At 45.7% G+C, this 15792-nt stretch overlaps 1 protein-coding gene across 3 annotated transcripts in view; it reads right to left on the bottom strand.

The window, feature by feature from the left end:
* Positions 1–7657: 7657 nt before the first annotated feature.
* Positions 7658–15792, bottom strand: part of LOC144111308 (ephrin-B3-like) — a 669955-nt gene continuing 661820 nt past the window's right edge. For all 3 annotated transcript variants that reach the window (XM_077644568.1, XM_077644567.1, XM_077644566.1), the window contains one exon: positions 7658–14381. In XM_077644568.1, the coding sequence (XP_077500694.1) occupies positions 14233–14381 (149 nt within the window). In that variant the 3' untranslated portion in view covers positions 7658–14232. The remainder of the gene's footprint in view (positions 14382–15792) is intronic.

Here is a 15792-nt window from a genome sequence, read left to right as displayed (position 1 = left end):
GCTAATTTTTCCACTACTTGCGCAGCTTCCCCATTCAGGACATCATTTAGCCCCACCGCTACCACTATCTAATTGCGCTCTGCAACACTCTCAGGAAATTCGCTTTTCATCTCTCTCAGTACTGCGTCCATTGTCCTGCCTGGGAATGACCCGACTGCTACCCGCTTATCACCCTTTACACCCTCCATTATAGTTCTTGCGCACATCCTCATGTTTCAGTCACCAGCGATAAGTACTAAGGTATTTCTCCCTCCCTCCTAACTTCCGGATTTTGCTGCCTCTTATCAGTGACTATCACCGCATTCCTTGTTTTTAGCTTGTTCCCCTTCTCTCCATTGCCTTTAGACTTCCTATAGCTGCCACGTGTGCGTAGATGTTCCTGCCTGACCTACTTTCCTATTACTGTCCATGCCAGTGCAGGCTCCATCCACGTGGCTGGCATTGGAATGCCCGCAGATGTGACCTCGCATGGCGGTATCAGCCATTTTTGCGTCCAACATTACACTAAGCTGCTCTTGGAGTTTGCGCTTCCCTGCCCTCTCTACCTGTAGCTCTCTTTCTAGAGCATCGATACGTAACTCTAGGTCGGTGTTCACTTCGTCAGCCCTGTCCAGAAGTGCACTTAATACGCAGCATTTGCACATAAAATCCGCGCATTCGACCTCCTTCCTCTACAGATTTGAACCGCGTTTCCTTCAAGTTCACCGACGCCTCACACTCCTTGCATTTAGCCTTCATTTGCTTGACCATCTTAGCAGCACTCTATTATTGCTACCACAAAATACTAGAAAAGAAATGTTAGAAGACTGCTAGAAAAAACCATTTGAAAACGCGTGCTCAAATAAAATTTGCCTACCGCAAAAGCCGATAAGCTAGAAAAGGAATAACTACCTGTCTAAACTAGTTAACTCACATATGAGCGCTGCAAACCTATAGCTGCCGGCCAGAATAGACCCCGTTGTTAGGTCACTGACCTTCTATTTCGCCTGCAGTTCAACTAACTAGCCTAAATCTAAAAACTAGTCTAACTAAATCTAAACTCTCAAAATATTAAAGGAAAGAACTCATCTGTTTGACGTAGTCACGGCGCTCTGGCAGTCGTCAGTCCGTCCGGTCCCGGCCACCACGAGTAATCCGAAGAGCACTGGAACATACATGCGCACAGCACGGCTGTCAAACTCAGGCGATGCTACGTTATTGTGTCGCCTGTAGCTGGGAGCGACGTTTACAAATGCCTGCTCTCACTTAATCACAATGGCAGACTCTCCTGCGTGTGAGAACTGCGGGTGCGACGAAACAATACAGCACGTACTCTGTGACTGCCCTCGGTTTCAGCGTGAGCTTGTTCTCCTGGCTGCTACACTTTGTCGCTTAGATCATCGGCCCCTTACTGAAGCCAAGATTCTGGGTCCTTGGAGTAAACTTCCATCGCAGAGGAGATCTGTGAAAGCACCTTTCAAGTTCTTGAAGGACTCAGGTCTGAGTGCAATGTTGTGAACTTTAAGTGTGTGCCTTGCGAGTAATGGCCAACGGACGCGCGGAAAAGGTATCTCCCTTTCCTTTCTTCACTTTCTATCTCTCCCTCTGTTCCCGTTTCCTCTAGGGAAGCATACTGGGCGTCGCCTAGTTAACCTCCCTGTCTTTACATTCGTCTTTCTCTCTCTCTTACCGTCTCTCCTCCAACTTTATATCCCTTCTTCCCCCCAATGCTGGGTAGCAAATCGGTCTCTTCCCCCTGTTACCGCCCCCCCCCCGCTTTCCTACTCTCTATTTCACCGGTAGATACTTGATTATACAATATTTGACCTCGGTCCATTGCGGTAGCGGGGAAAGAACAGTGCCTCGAAACCTGCAGTACTCGTTCAGCAACAGCCACGGCGCTTACACCTTTAAGAAAATGGTTGAAGAATTAAGTAATTACTAACCGCATACTTTTTCTACAGACGATTACCTTTTTAGCAACTGGAAGTAGGCAAAGTATAACTAGTGAAAGTTACTACGTTAAGATGATAGTGAAGTGCACTACATTCACGAACAAAAAGGTAGTAGTATTTACTGAGACAATAAGTACAAACTGTTTTCGCATGTGTTGCTAACTTTTACATTGGTGTTGGCTTGGCTGGTTAATTTCTGTACACACTCAAATAAAAATAAATAAAAGCTATATGTCCAACGCGACCAATGCCCGACACCAATGAAAGCTACCAGGCTGTGCTGGTCGCAAATTATACTCTCTGGCTTAGATATGCGTTGGGGTTACATACCATCGGCAACAAACTAAATACGAGCCGCGGATTGTGTGACCAAAGGTCCATTTTACGCCGTGTGTCTGGCGCCATCAGAAACAGACGCGCACTTCCGATCTGCGATAGTTTCACTTCTGTTTTCGTTGACGTTCGTTTTCTCGCTTTCCCAATGGAACACCTCATTTCTGGTGGCAGTACGGCGATGAAGCATTGCTCAGTGCCAGAAGCGAGTCATTCAACAACGGCCACGTCGGACACCAACCGCCACCCAATCGGTATTTTTCACCGTTCGCATCGCAACCAGACGCTGATAAAGGGGCAATGATACGCAGAAACAAAGCCAAAGCGCTGCCGGCGAGGGAGATAAGAGCGCTCGCTTCACCCACGCCGTCTACAGCCGCCGCCGCCGCCAGCCAAGACTCGCTGCGCAAGCTGAGATCGATGGCTCAGTACGAATCGCTCCATTGGCAAACCGAGAAAACAAACGTCAACGAAAACAGGAGGAAAATCATCTCAAATCGGACGAGCGCGCACATCTCTGGTGGCGACAGACAGAGGGTGTAATATGCATAAATTTTGCCACGCGCTATGCTGTTCGCATTTCAATTGCTGACGCGAGACGACGGCATCACAATAACCCTACCGGGCACACAGAAAAGATTTAGAAAGCAAGAAAAACGCATATCAGAAACAGTCACACAAGCGCGACAAGGGCACTGCACGTTGCACGGGCAAATTTTCCTTGATCTTTCATACTCCGTAAAGCTGCCTCAGTTACGGGCTAGTGGCTCTCACTCGTTGAGCTAAGATATACCAGCCTTAAGCATGAAGTTTTGATTGCAGAAATTGATTAGTCGACCTAGCCGCACGACGCTGCAGAAATGTTTAACTACAAAACCAAGGTTCCAACAAGTCGGAAATGTTTCGCCGCACTGCTCCCACATCGCGGAAGCTGCGCTATTGCCCAGTAACCACAACGACCTCCCCGTGTAAACCATCGGGAAAAACGTTGCGTCTAAACCAAAAACCTTTAGTGCTCGTTGAGCGGCAACTAGCCGCTTACTTCCCTCCAAGCTTTCTAAAACAGGCGGATCCGATCGCGCAACGACGTGTTTTTCACTTCTACATCGGCTACGCTATCACCCTCAGCGACACAACACTGCATCTGCCACTGCTTCCACCTGTGGCATCTTTGCACGAGTTTCAACTCAATTTTGATGCTAATAAAGACTCGAGGGTTGCAACACTCGCGTATTCATCAATGCGAGTTGCTGAACTGGCCCGCCGTAATCGCACTCACCCTTGGTGCTGGGGCTGAAGTTCTGGGAAGGCTCCGTCCACGCAAGCAGAGTTCACTCACTGAAGAAGTGACGCCGAAAACACCGCACTTCGAACACAAGCCAGCAGCGGCACTTTGGCAGTTCTTTCTGCCGCGGTAAACGAGAACATCCACCGCGGTTGGCGAAGGTCACGCCCACAGCACGCACGAACACGACGTTGTCGGGCGCCGGTAGTAGCCACAGCCTTGGATTTTCTGTCACACCATAACTTCACACAAGAACAAGAAACAGGGCGTCAGCTGACGTTACATTGCGACGCAGGAGGCAAAAAGGCCTCATTAGACTAATTAGTGAAGGTCATTTTCTAACAACATCACAATTAACTAACGAAATGCCATAACGAAAGAGAGGCCGTGCCGCTTCCGCCTCGTTGCAGTCCGTTAGGGTTAGGTCAAGTCTCGCTAATTCTCGTCCGCTGGCAAGCACGAAGCGGGCGGCCGTATCTCGCACGTGCTCCAACTAAGACCATATCGTTTTTTGTTTATTTGTCTTTAATGGTGAACCGCAATGTTTTATCTCTTCTTTAGGCTCTCGTCCTGCCGCGCTTGACTGCTTTGCTTTTTATTTCACGCGCATGCAAGTGCAACGTCACCTGTTCGTAGCGATAGGAGAGACAGGGTGTGCTTGCCTATCGCCGAAACTGCTCGGTTACGTGAATGAGCATTCTATAACTTTACAGTTCTATGTCATTACTAGCGTGAAGATCACTTTCCTGAAACGGTGCAACGAAGGTGATGGGTACGAAAGGGCTAGCTTTGATCATGTATTTTTTTTGCCCACCTTATTCGCATAAATGAACTGCTGGGGACCCCTTGATCATGTTAAGCTCAAGAGAGAGAGAGAAAGAACATTGTTTTGCAGCAGCACGCGGGCTGCACTTCTTTGCGAGATCTTGACGGGGTGCGGGCCTTGACAAAAGTGGCATTTTAGAGAGCTCGCAGGTGCCCGTTTCTGGCTTGCGTGTTGCCGTCGTCGGCGTAACCAGCACAGATGTTTAGCAACGCGAACAGCATGGCGTACCGGCAAAACTATAACAAGGTGAAGAGCACTGCCAAGGACGAAAGTAGGGCGATAACGAAGGAGGGCGAGAATGAAAAGGCGGAGTATGGGGTAGCGGTGGAAAAGAAAAAGAAGCGTAAGGTGGAAATTGGAGGAGGGTGTGGTGAGGGCAGCCGAGAGAGGCCGCGCAGTTTGCACCGGCTGTTGCGTAATGACTTCCTAAACGCATTTACACATAGCCGTCATGATTAGAAGGTGCAGTGCACCCTGCACAGCCACCTGCTCAAAAGCAACTGCGGTGGATTAAAGAGAAGTTCATTTCAACGAGCAAACAAGGTGATATGAGAGTGGAAGAAACAAAGTGTGTCAAGAAAAAAATCGAGTAACTGCGCCTTCAGTGTATGAGGCGATAGCGTAATGGGTTAATTCCTACATACGACGAAAGTCATTCTCTACTTGACATTCACAGATCCCTCATACCCCTCCTGGCGCAGTGGCGCAGCGGTTAAGCGATGCGCCACTACCTAGCTGCATTGGCAGGTGCTCCCAGTGATGGGCCTTGTGCGACCTACGTTACCCTTCCCAAGCAACCAATCATTAACTTGGCTGTCACGGTGAGCAGGCTGTAATAACGCCGGAGGTCACGTGACTTAGGCGGCTTACCTGACTCTTAGGTTGCTCTCTGGGCACCATCTGTCATGCTCCTGATTTTTCGCTCAAAACGGGGCCTCACAACGGGTAACAGCTAGGCCTTTAACGCTATCGCGTTAGTACATACTGATCTTGGCGCTGTACCTGAAAATCGGGTCTACGAGACTGCACGCGGATGAGTTGCAGGTTGAGCTCCACGAATTCGCAAATACCCGCTAGCTTGCGTCCAAGCAGTGGATGCGGTAGCAAGCAGATATCCCCGAAACCTCTCCGTTTCAGGTGGCGCACAATGCAGTATTTGCGAAAAATGACCCACTGCCTTGTTGAAGTGAAGCCATTGCTTGCGCAAAGAATGTGGGCCCCTTAACTGTCGCACCTGCAGTGTGCATGGCTGATTATGTTCGAATCAGTGCAAGGTCTACCACAATACTGCTAGTCGCAACTTGATTCAGCCATAAATCGGCAATCGAACCGCCAACCAGCACATACATGCATGGGCGTCTATTGGGGCCGTTTGTGGAGTTACCACGGGAAAGTGCACGCGCTACTCAGAATGTGTGGGCCATGCGCCCTGTGTCGCTCTCCAAACGAAGAAGCATCCTTTTTGGTTTCAGCGTTCCTCCCTAAAGCAATGAGACAAGCACGTTGCAACAGTTCTCGCAGGGAGCAGCAAACGCGGGAGTGGACGCAGCAACCGGGCAAGGGTTGCACCGAGACACTCTACACCATGCATTGAGGAACGTTCGTTCAGCGCGATAGTGAAGAGTCCTTGCGCGACAGAGGCAATGCTCCACATTGTCTCTTCTCTTAAAGGTAGCTTAAGCGTCGCCCCAGCTGTCTGTCTCAATGTATCGCAAAATCAAGCTCCACACAAATTTCGCATTAGAGACTACCGTAATCTGTGGTCACGTTTTATTTAAAATTGTAGGATGCCAGATGGAGGGGCCGCGGCCCTTACACGACTGTATACGGTATTCTGCACGACACTCACCAAGCGATCACCTTCACACGGATCCTTACTCTACAGCGACCACTGAAATCTTTTCCTAACACTATAGCGTTGGGTCACCAGTTCTATGATTACTATAGCGCGACCAACGTCCCATTCTTTGAAAAGCGAGATCTAGCTCCGTCTGATGCTCGTCAAAACGTGCCCAAGGCGGGCTAACGGCGTGCAAGCTAGGAAAACAGAACGGTGAGCGCCTCATTTCAGCGGCAGTCCACGCATAGCCGAGCGTAGAGAAAAAGAGGAAGACGAGGGCAAGGAGATTAAGTTACTGAGCTAAAGAAGAACAAGAAGGTTAAGTTCCTATTGGCTACCCTGCATTAGGTAAAGGAATGAAAGGGCTCTCAATGAGGACCTTGACGGGGGTTCTCTGGGGGGATGGCGCAGTCGTTGTCCGACGGGTGCCTGAACCACGTTGCATATAATTCCGTGTCGTCAAGGGATCCTGCCGGTAGGGTGGGAGCCGTCTTTCGTTACTGACAATCTTGGCAGGCTTGTATATAACGTGAAACATCACCAGATTGTCGGGGCCAGTAATACTTGCCTTGAAAGCGGCGGAGGGCGCGAGAAAACCCAAGATGCCCAGTTATCGGCTTGTTGTGTGACGCCTGTACAGCTTCCTCAAAGGCTTGCAGGTACAACAAGGAAGTAAATGGTTTTGTACGGTGCGAAGTTCTTCACGAGGGCATCATTCTGTACGCAGAACGATGACAATCCCCGCTTGAACGAGGCTGGGGGTAAAGAAGCCTCCCCTTCCAAGCACTCGATGAGGCGTTGTAGGTCGGGCGTTGCTGCTGCGCGAAAGTTCTACAGAGCTGATAGGTCCTTGGAAGGAGTCGTCTTGCGCAGATGCATCGACATGAGTCCGTAACAGACAATCAGCGTCCAATGCCAATTGCGTCCAGACTTGTAAACGACCGCTTCAAATATAGTAATTACTCGTGCGTTGAAGTGAAACTTCGTGCGTACTTGTAATTCTTTTTGTGCACCGCGGCAATCCGTCTTCGATGCTGGCCAAACACTCCACGGATGCAGAGCTCTTGACAAACGACGTGCACATTACACATGGCGCTGAAGAACCGAACTGCTTCTTTTCCTGTGGTAGCTACCTTATCCGTATACAAAGCTGTGTGCCCAGAAGAACTTTTGTACTTCCATGAAAATGACATTGACATCTTAAAGCATTTACAGAGGTTATAAAGCCCACCTGTCTTGCATGGCGCAAAGGCACTTCATAGCGTCCTGGCCTTTTTAGCAGCCTGGCGAAACATGGCGCCTTATGTCTGCGTTTGAGAGTAAATGTGTGAGCCTGTCTTGATGTGAGAGTATCCTATTTATGTCAGTAAAGGCAAACTGAGCACCTATAGACTTCAGCAACTCATGTAGCTTGGCGACGAAGTGAAGAGAGAGGACTTCACCAGGAAAAAAAAATCTTTATTAACATCTTCCTTATTAGTTCGTGCTTATACAAACAAACAAAAGAGAAACGGTATCACACGAGGAATTTGCAAAACAAGGGATCGCGCAGAATGGTGGCTGCCATTCTTCTGAGAACACGTGAAGACAACGCAACATACGCACACTACGTCTTGTAGGTGTATCTTAATACACTTCTGTGCACGCCACACAAAAACTCACCTCTTTTGACATCCGCCTTCTCATATGGCGAATCATAAAGCTCACAGGCTTAGCGCACTTATACACTTTTTCCCTCCCACTTCTCTTTACATTTGCAACAAGTCACATAAATCAGAGTACGAAGCTACACAACAAACTGTGCTTCTTCTTTCAGTTCTTATGCAGTGTCAAATATGGTACAGGGACTCAACTCAATGCTTGGTGCAGTATTTGATAATGACCACAAGCAGCTTGTAATGTGATGTTACGGGTTCCACACTGGAAAATTACAGTTTTTGCAAGGATGTTTGATGGCGTGAATTTGCCTGGCAAGCTGTTATTGGTGCCTTTGATGTTGCTATGGTTCACCAAAATGGAGACCACAATGACGCCATCTCCACATCATAAATTCTGGACACCATACAGAACGATTTGATGGAATTGGGGACCTTTGCTCCTCTTAGGAGACGAGTTATAGTTGATAGTGGCGAGTATAGGTGACGCAAACGCATTCTCACGGCTTCAAGAACATGATGAATAGAGACATCAGTGCCCCGTGAGACAATATAGAATAAGGTAAGAATAGTCTCGCCAGTGGCCAGCAATAATGTCAATCACCTCTCGTAGCGAAAGACTAAGCACAGTCTGCAGTGGCTTTCTACTTTTAAAATTTTTACTTTTATGATTAAGACTCCAGCCCTTGCACTGCTTAAGTCATGAAGAATGAAGTGCACAAGTACGGTCCAGCATTCATTGTAAACTTCAGTTTTCCTTCTTTTCTGTGTGACTGCAAAGTATTAGTGTGAAAATGAAGGGTACAAAGTAAGCAATTATATAGATATGTGGCTGTAAAACTGATATATCAGCAGGACTTTTCAATTTATTGCAATTCTGCCAGAACATTATCATTTCAGTATTTTACTAGATTTTGCTCTCAATGATGAATGAGGACCATTACTAAGAACAGTGCTAAAAACCAAGAAGTTTCAGATAGTAAAAAGAAAAATTTCTGCCTGTGTGCTCAGGTTTATATTCGTTGCCCGTGTGTGAGTGCCGACATGTTTGACTTCACACACGTTCATTTTAACATGGTCAAAGACTACATTAAAGTTTTCTGAGGACACCTTTCCATGGCAAAAGAATCAAACTAATATAGTACAATCGCTGCAATATGCAGAGCATATAGCAGAATGAACAAGCAATAAAATCGTGGTGATAATTAAGTAAGACAAAATATTCTTTTCATGTGACAGAAGCACAAAAATGGCACAAAATATAGAAGAGACATATTCAGTATAGAGAGTTTCTCACAGAAATGCAAATTTAAGAACCATGCAACATCTCTATCCATCAGAAAACCAAATGAAGTAGTACTGCATTGCAATTCAAGCGAAGTCACTGACTTAAGGTGGTTCTGCTCAAATCATATGACAGGACGCTAGTGGCATGTGCAACATCAACAAATCTGGTCCCAGAAGCTATGCTTTTCCCTCATTGCTCAGTAATGTCGGCACTGCAACGGATACTTCGAACATTACCTGAACACATGAATGCTTTGTCATTTCAATACATTTAAGCACGGACAGTTTGTCATCTTGACTACAATAAAAATTCAGGGCTTAGATAATAAAAAAAATTCTCCTCTCAGAACTAAAGGAATTTCTTAAAGAGTGCACGTGTAAGACAGGACTCAGTAGAAGAAAGATATATTAAATTAAAAAACGTATTCCTAGATACACTTTCAGAGGGAGCGCATTGCTGACAAAGTTCATATGCTAGTGTCATACTCTGTTCTCACTTTTATACAATTATATAACCAACACTCGTGCTGACACAAATGCACCATCAACAAAAATCAACTTTCTCCCCCATTGTTGTGGTTGGTAGAAGAACGAGTACGGCATGCTTCACAGTCGTGGCTTAGCGCTTCTATAAGATAAGCCACAAGGCCTGCCTGAAAAATTGTGAAAAAAATTCAGCCAATCAAGGATATTACTGGATGTCCAAGCAATTTTATGCAATAGTGACATCTCAAACATGTCTATTTCGTTAGCACCAGCTTTGTACGAAAAACATCATTTATAAGGCGGTGTGTGAAATTAAGTGCCATTGAAGTGCCCTGACAGACTATGGTTCTTGACTTCAGTGCAAGATAAAACAACATATACACAATGCAGTAGTAGACAGCAATCTATATTAGAGCCAAATGCAAGTGCGACAGATAGAAAATTGATCACTACAGTACTGATACAGAAAGTGAACTGAGAATGTCAGGACCATCTTTTGTACATCTGTAATGAGCACGAATTTTACACAACTGCAAGCTGGTTTCAAGCGGTAGGCCAAAAGAGTTTAAAACTGCTGCTGGTTTTGGGAAACTTGACATGCTTTATGTTGCTTCAAAAGGGTTCCAGCGCAAAAGACCACAGCAGTGAAGCACACTGCATCGAGATCTGAAGAAATCTGCCACTCACACACGCACACGCATTCACATGGCATCCCAGCACACTCGTTATACCATTCAGTCCTGTTGAGACATGCGTTCCCAAGGTGCGAGAACACACTTCCGAATGTATATATTAACATCGCACGAACCCACATCTCAGTGTGAAAATAACCACGCTCTGTCACTTTTCACCACTGAAAGCAACCTTACTAACATGAATAAAAGAAAGGGGCAGCTGCATCAGAACGCGGCCATTAAAGCATCGAGCTTGCTGAGAAAGGAGTACATCACTGATGGCATCAGGAAGATCATCGGTTAAGCTTGCCTTTAATTAAAAGCAGGTCAGGATGCAATGCTGTGCAAATGACTCCTGAAGACGGCTTTGGCGGAGTGCATATATGTGCAATTCCAGACTGCTGTAAAACTTTGTGAACATGGCTACAAGGACCAACATATGTGACAAGACATGCGATACAAATGAGAGCATGTTGAGTACTTGGTCATGTCACCGTTGTTACCAAATCCCAAGAAAATAATAGTCTTGAAACCGAAATTTTATTAGCATGAGGCCAGGCTTTATAGCTGCCAGAAAAATAGCTTCAGCCATTACTGCATTTGCAGAGCTTATTTGGCGAAAATAAAAAAAAGGCCTTCCTTCGCTAACGCCAAATTGACTTTCCTTGTTTTGGCAAACTCCAGACTACAAAAAGTAAGTGCTGGCGACTCAAATTTTGCTGGTGTGGCTGGGCAGTATGCTGAAAGGATTTATTACCTCTTAAGATGAATTTTTTGCATGAGAATTTATTTTTGTGAGTGTAACATTACAACGTTACAGCTCTAAGATTAACTGCCTAATGAAATAGCTTAAGTGAAATTTCAAAAAACAGCGACACCAACCAGTAAAATTTCATTTTAAAGGTCGGCGCCTGTTTTTTGATATGTAGCCCCCAGGCCAGACGGGATTATGTCACACTCTCGACTTCGTCAACTGAAGTGACAGTTGTCAGATTATAAACGATAATTGAGAGGTGACTGGCTAGATGCAAGGTCATTTTTACTTGATAGCATGATGCACTAAATGGTGTTAATTGGTTTCCTTGAGTTAAGCTTGGTAAGAATATAAAATCTAGAGAGCATAATTTCTTTGAAGCCAGGCCAAACACTACTAAAAAAATATGTTCCAAAGAGAGCCACTGAAGTAAGATTTGCAAACAAAGAAGAGCCCCCACAGCTCAGATTCTAGTTGCTTACTCCTTGCTCAGAACTAAATGGTCACTTAGCTTTGATGCAGGTTGGAAAAGAAGGGATAATCCAACAGTGTAGGGAGCAGAAGTTTTCAGACAGTGTATGTCTCTGTTGCTTCAAACATCTTAAAAATCACTACAGGTTATCTACCTAATCTACGACAAAGTGCATTTACACAACTTCATATATTCAGCAAAGGTCCACATAGCTTAGTTAGGCTGCAGTCAAAAACAAATAAAGACCAAGCAAGTTGAAGCTCAGTAAAGAAGTTCTGGATATGATCTGAAACTCACCACAACTACCAATCAATATCTTTTTGTGTTTGCAAGTGTTTTTCTACCTGAAGGAGTAAGCATTCCAGATGTGGTCAGATGAAATCTGGTTGAAGCACTGACACTTAGGGACACTAAGGACAACTCACTGCAATTTTCGTTCTCAATAAAAGTCACTGTTAGATTATTTGTCACCATTCTGATGTTTGTTATCTGTGTCTCATTTTTTGACCTGCTCTTGCTTAAAGAAGCCCAATTTTCACCAAAAGCAATATCTTCTTAGAATGTGACACCTTTTAATAGATACTGACTTGAAGTAGTCCTCAATGCCCCCAAATTGGCTCCCAAGTTCACCCTTTCATAATCTTGTACTGATTGTGGCTAGGGTGCACTGTTTGAAGCTAACAGTGACCAATTACGTGCCTGTCTCACAGTGATAGTGGATGCAACTATTATTATGAGAAGTTAGAAAAGTGTAGTGCAAGATAGCGCACTGACGGATTACTAGTATCGAGGCTGGGAATTAAAATTAATGAAGTGTTGTTACATCCGCTTTGGATTTACACATCCCTTTCCAATCCCTAAACCTCTGTCTAGCCTGGAAAAAATAAGCATGGTAGCTATCGAAGACAGTAGTAGTTGCTGTCCAAGCAAGAAGCTCTGCTGCTACTGGCACTGCCATTTTATACGCTGTAAGGCACTTCCCAAACATTAAAAATATGCGCTCTGTCAAATGCAATTACTGGTTGGCTACCAGTAGTCCACTACGGCTACTTTTGGCACTGCACTTTTAACACAAGCATGGTCCGCTTTCATAAAAGTTCTATGTATGGCTTCATGTTCTTCGAAGCAAAATATGTGGTAGCAGTTGCAGCATGGCATCAGCAGAGCTCTGCCTTCAAGCAGTCTATGAAGTAATCGTGCAAAAGTTTCACTCTACGACCTATGCCTAGATACCTAGTTGAGGACTCCGAGGACGTGGTGTGCATACACAGGCTATTGACAAAGACACCTGCTACTGCCATTTGTAATGAAACAAAAAGAAGGAAAGTTTTGCGAGGGTTGGGTGGGTATTGAAGGGCTTTTGCTTCACATAAAGTGGCATCGACAGCCACATTACAGTGGTCATGAACGTGCGTGCAGTGCATGGAAACACTGAAAACTCTGCTCCCTACAACGTTGAAACTTCCTAATAAGAAAAGGCAGGCTTTCCTTTTCACCTCGTTTCTGTTGCAAACCTTGTTCCTTAAATGCATTGTTTCTTTATGCCATATAGTAGTTCCAGACCTGAACAACTGTTTTCTGCTGTCAACTATCTCTACTTTATGTACTTCCCAATAACTACCTGAGACTTGAATCCTTTACCCTCGCCACTCACACTCGTGCCCTCGTCGAAGTATAAAACAAATGATGAATGTGATCATTCTCCTTTCTCACTCACTCGATTCACTAACACGAGTTTCACTATGTGCAGATGTATACCAAAAATTGACACCAAGTGCTAACTGCCACTGGAAATATCGATGCGGTGCTCCTCGCCTACAATGTTCTGCTTTTGTTTCCCAGCGGGGAATTGAAATGCCATTTCAGTTTCAAAGCTGCCATCCGCTGGCTTGGACGGGCACGCAGATAAGACCTCTTTCGCTCCTTCCGAAGTGAACAAGGCAAGCTATAGTGTCTGAGAAGCCCGCACAACAAGTTTTTTAGGCATTGTGGGTCACAACCCAAATATCTTGAGGCAAAGAGCAGAGGGAGAGTGCTGACAAAAACATGCCAGAGACATATACCTCAACAGGCGGAAGGAAAAAAAAAAAGAAAATGAAATGCAGCGTCAATCCTTCTTAGACACAAGACACAAAATGGCCGCTAAGTAGATGGCACCACCATGAGTGCACCACTGTTCTTGGGTCACAAGGTAGCGCACTGTCACACAAGTTGCCGGATGACAGCGTCGAGTTCCAGATGACCCACACGGGAAATGTCTAGTGCTCCAAGCCACGTGCAACACTGGCATCCATTCGGCAGGCATGCCGTTGGTTTTTGTTCCCATAAACACAAGAAAACACATTAACTGACCAGATGATGTCGACGACCATAGATGGTACTTCAGTGCTTCAAAGTCCAAGCCTGCAGTGCCGCGTCGCAATGAAAATGCGAGCGGCCACAGACGGTTAAGCCTAACACAATGAAAAATAAAAATAAGGATAACAGTCTCTCCTTGGTGCACAGCACGTAGTGTGGACAGTGCAGGATACAGCAGTGCTTGCTGTTTCTAAGCAGGTGACTGCCGCTGCCATCTGTTGGTCTGCCAGCTCACTTCTCCAGTCCGTTGGTGGCAGTGGCTAAGCAGAGTGTTGGCCTAAACGCGTTCACATCACGGTGTGGACAACGATGCGAAGTGCTGACTGTTTCATCTTGTTCTCGTCAGAATGATGTTGAAGTGCACGGTCAGCAGGGCGGTCAGTGCAACGGCCCACCGCACTGACACCAGTGATGAGGCACTGTTCACCAGCTCCTCATTCTTAGCCCTCGTCTCGTTTGGCAACTTGTCTCGGTTCTCTGCAAAAGAAAGTGGAGATGAATAATAGTTATAGGTAAATACACACAACTGCCATACACAAAGCACATTAGAATATATGGTTGTCACATCACAGAAGCAACCACACTGGGCAGAGCTTGTAAAGAGCTCCTGTGGCATGCATAGAGGAACACAAGTGCAACAGAAGCACTGATGCACAAGTTGGATACAGCATGGGTCACCTTTACTGTGGTGGCCTAAGTACTTGTGATAAATACAGTATACTGCATTAAACTACAGCCAGACGGCAAAAGTGAAATCCAGCTATAGTCTTCCATTAAAGGCACCTTAGAATTCAGTATGGAAATACAAAATCTGTCAACAACACTGAAGGAATTATTGCAGTCAGCCGAGTTCAGTGCAGAGATGGATAGTGGCCTCGCTCAGCAGTCTCCAATAACCTCTCTCCTGCACTTGCTACTGCTACCACCTCACACCTGCAAATTGATTACACCGCCTGATCTACTGCTATTCGCTGCTTTCCTCTCTTGGTACCCTGACTGTCGCCTCAAGTGTATACTCGTCATCTCTTGTGCATATCACATACGCCTAAAGTTGACTTCTTTACAATAGATAACACAATGACTCAGAACAACAACAAAAGAAGTGCAGCTCCCATTAAAGCTCCTGCCTATAATGTACTGCTACTAATTTCTATGAACTACAGACTAGTGTGAACCCACACCTGGTTAACTCTATCCTTTCCCTTGGCTTCCAATATAATACAATCAGTTAAAGTTTGGTCCTTCCTTAATGCTCCTCGCTACTCACCTCTCAGGGTCACTAGTCTCATGCCCTTTCCACTGCTCGCTGCAGTCTTTGGCCTCTCAGCTCCTCCTTTGTTCATGGGGCATCAACGAGCAGTACAAATTAGTGCAAAGCTATCTGCTGAAACTTGTAACAACTGCCTAACAGTGTTGTGACTGGGGACTGAAGATAAGTGGAGTATATATTTCCAACTATTTTCATAAGTAGAGTAATGGGAAGGAATACTCAATAGTATAGTTGGTTCACGGGCTCCAATGTCTCGAAGAGACTCTCGCTATGAGAGACACTGTAGTGGAGGGCTCCAGATAATTTCGACTACCTGGGGCTCTTTAAGATTGCACAGTACACAGGCCTCTAGCATTTCGGTTCTACCAAAATGCGACCGCCACGAATACAGAACCAAACCTGCGCATTTCAGGTTGGTAGCCCGGCACCAACCACTGAGCCACCGCGGTAGCTTTTTCAGAACTATGGTTTGGTACAAATACAAAATGCAGAGGCATATGCCCCTCAAGGAAATACATCCAGCCAATGGTGCGGAACGATTGCCTTGACTTTGTGGTTAATCCCTCTATTCCTGCTAGGGTGAAATCACAGGGGGCTGGCAGGAGTAAATGAATTAAC

Source organism: Amblyomma americanum, chromosome 11, assembly GCF_052857255.1.
Source record: "Amblyomma americanum isolate KBUSLIRL-KWMA chromosome 11, ASM5285725v1, whole genome shotgun sequence".
In the NCBI taxonomy this organism is placed as follows: domain Eukaryota; kingdom Metazoa; phylum Arthropoda; class Arachnida; order Ixodida; family Ixodidae; genus Amblyomma; species Amblyomma americanum.
Note: the sequence above shows the minus strand (reverse complement) of the source record. Positions and strands in the feature narration are given on the sequence as shown.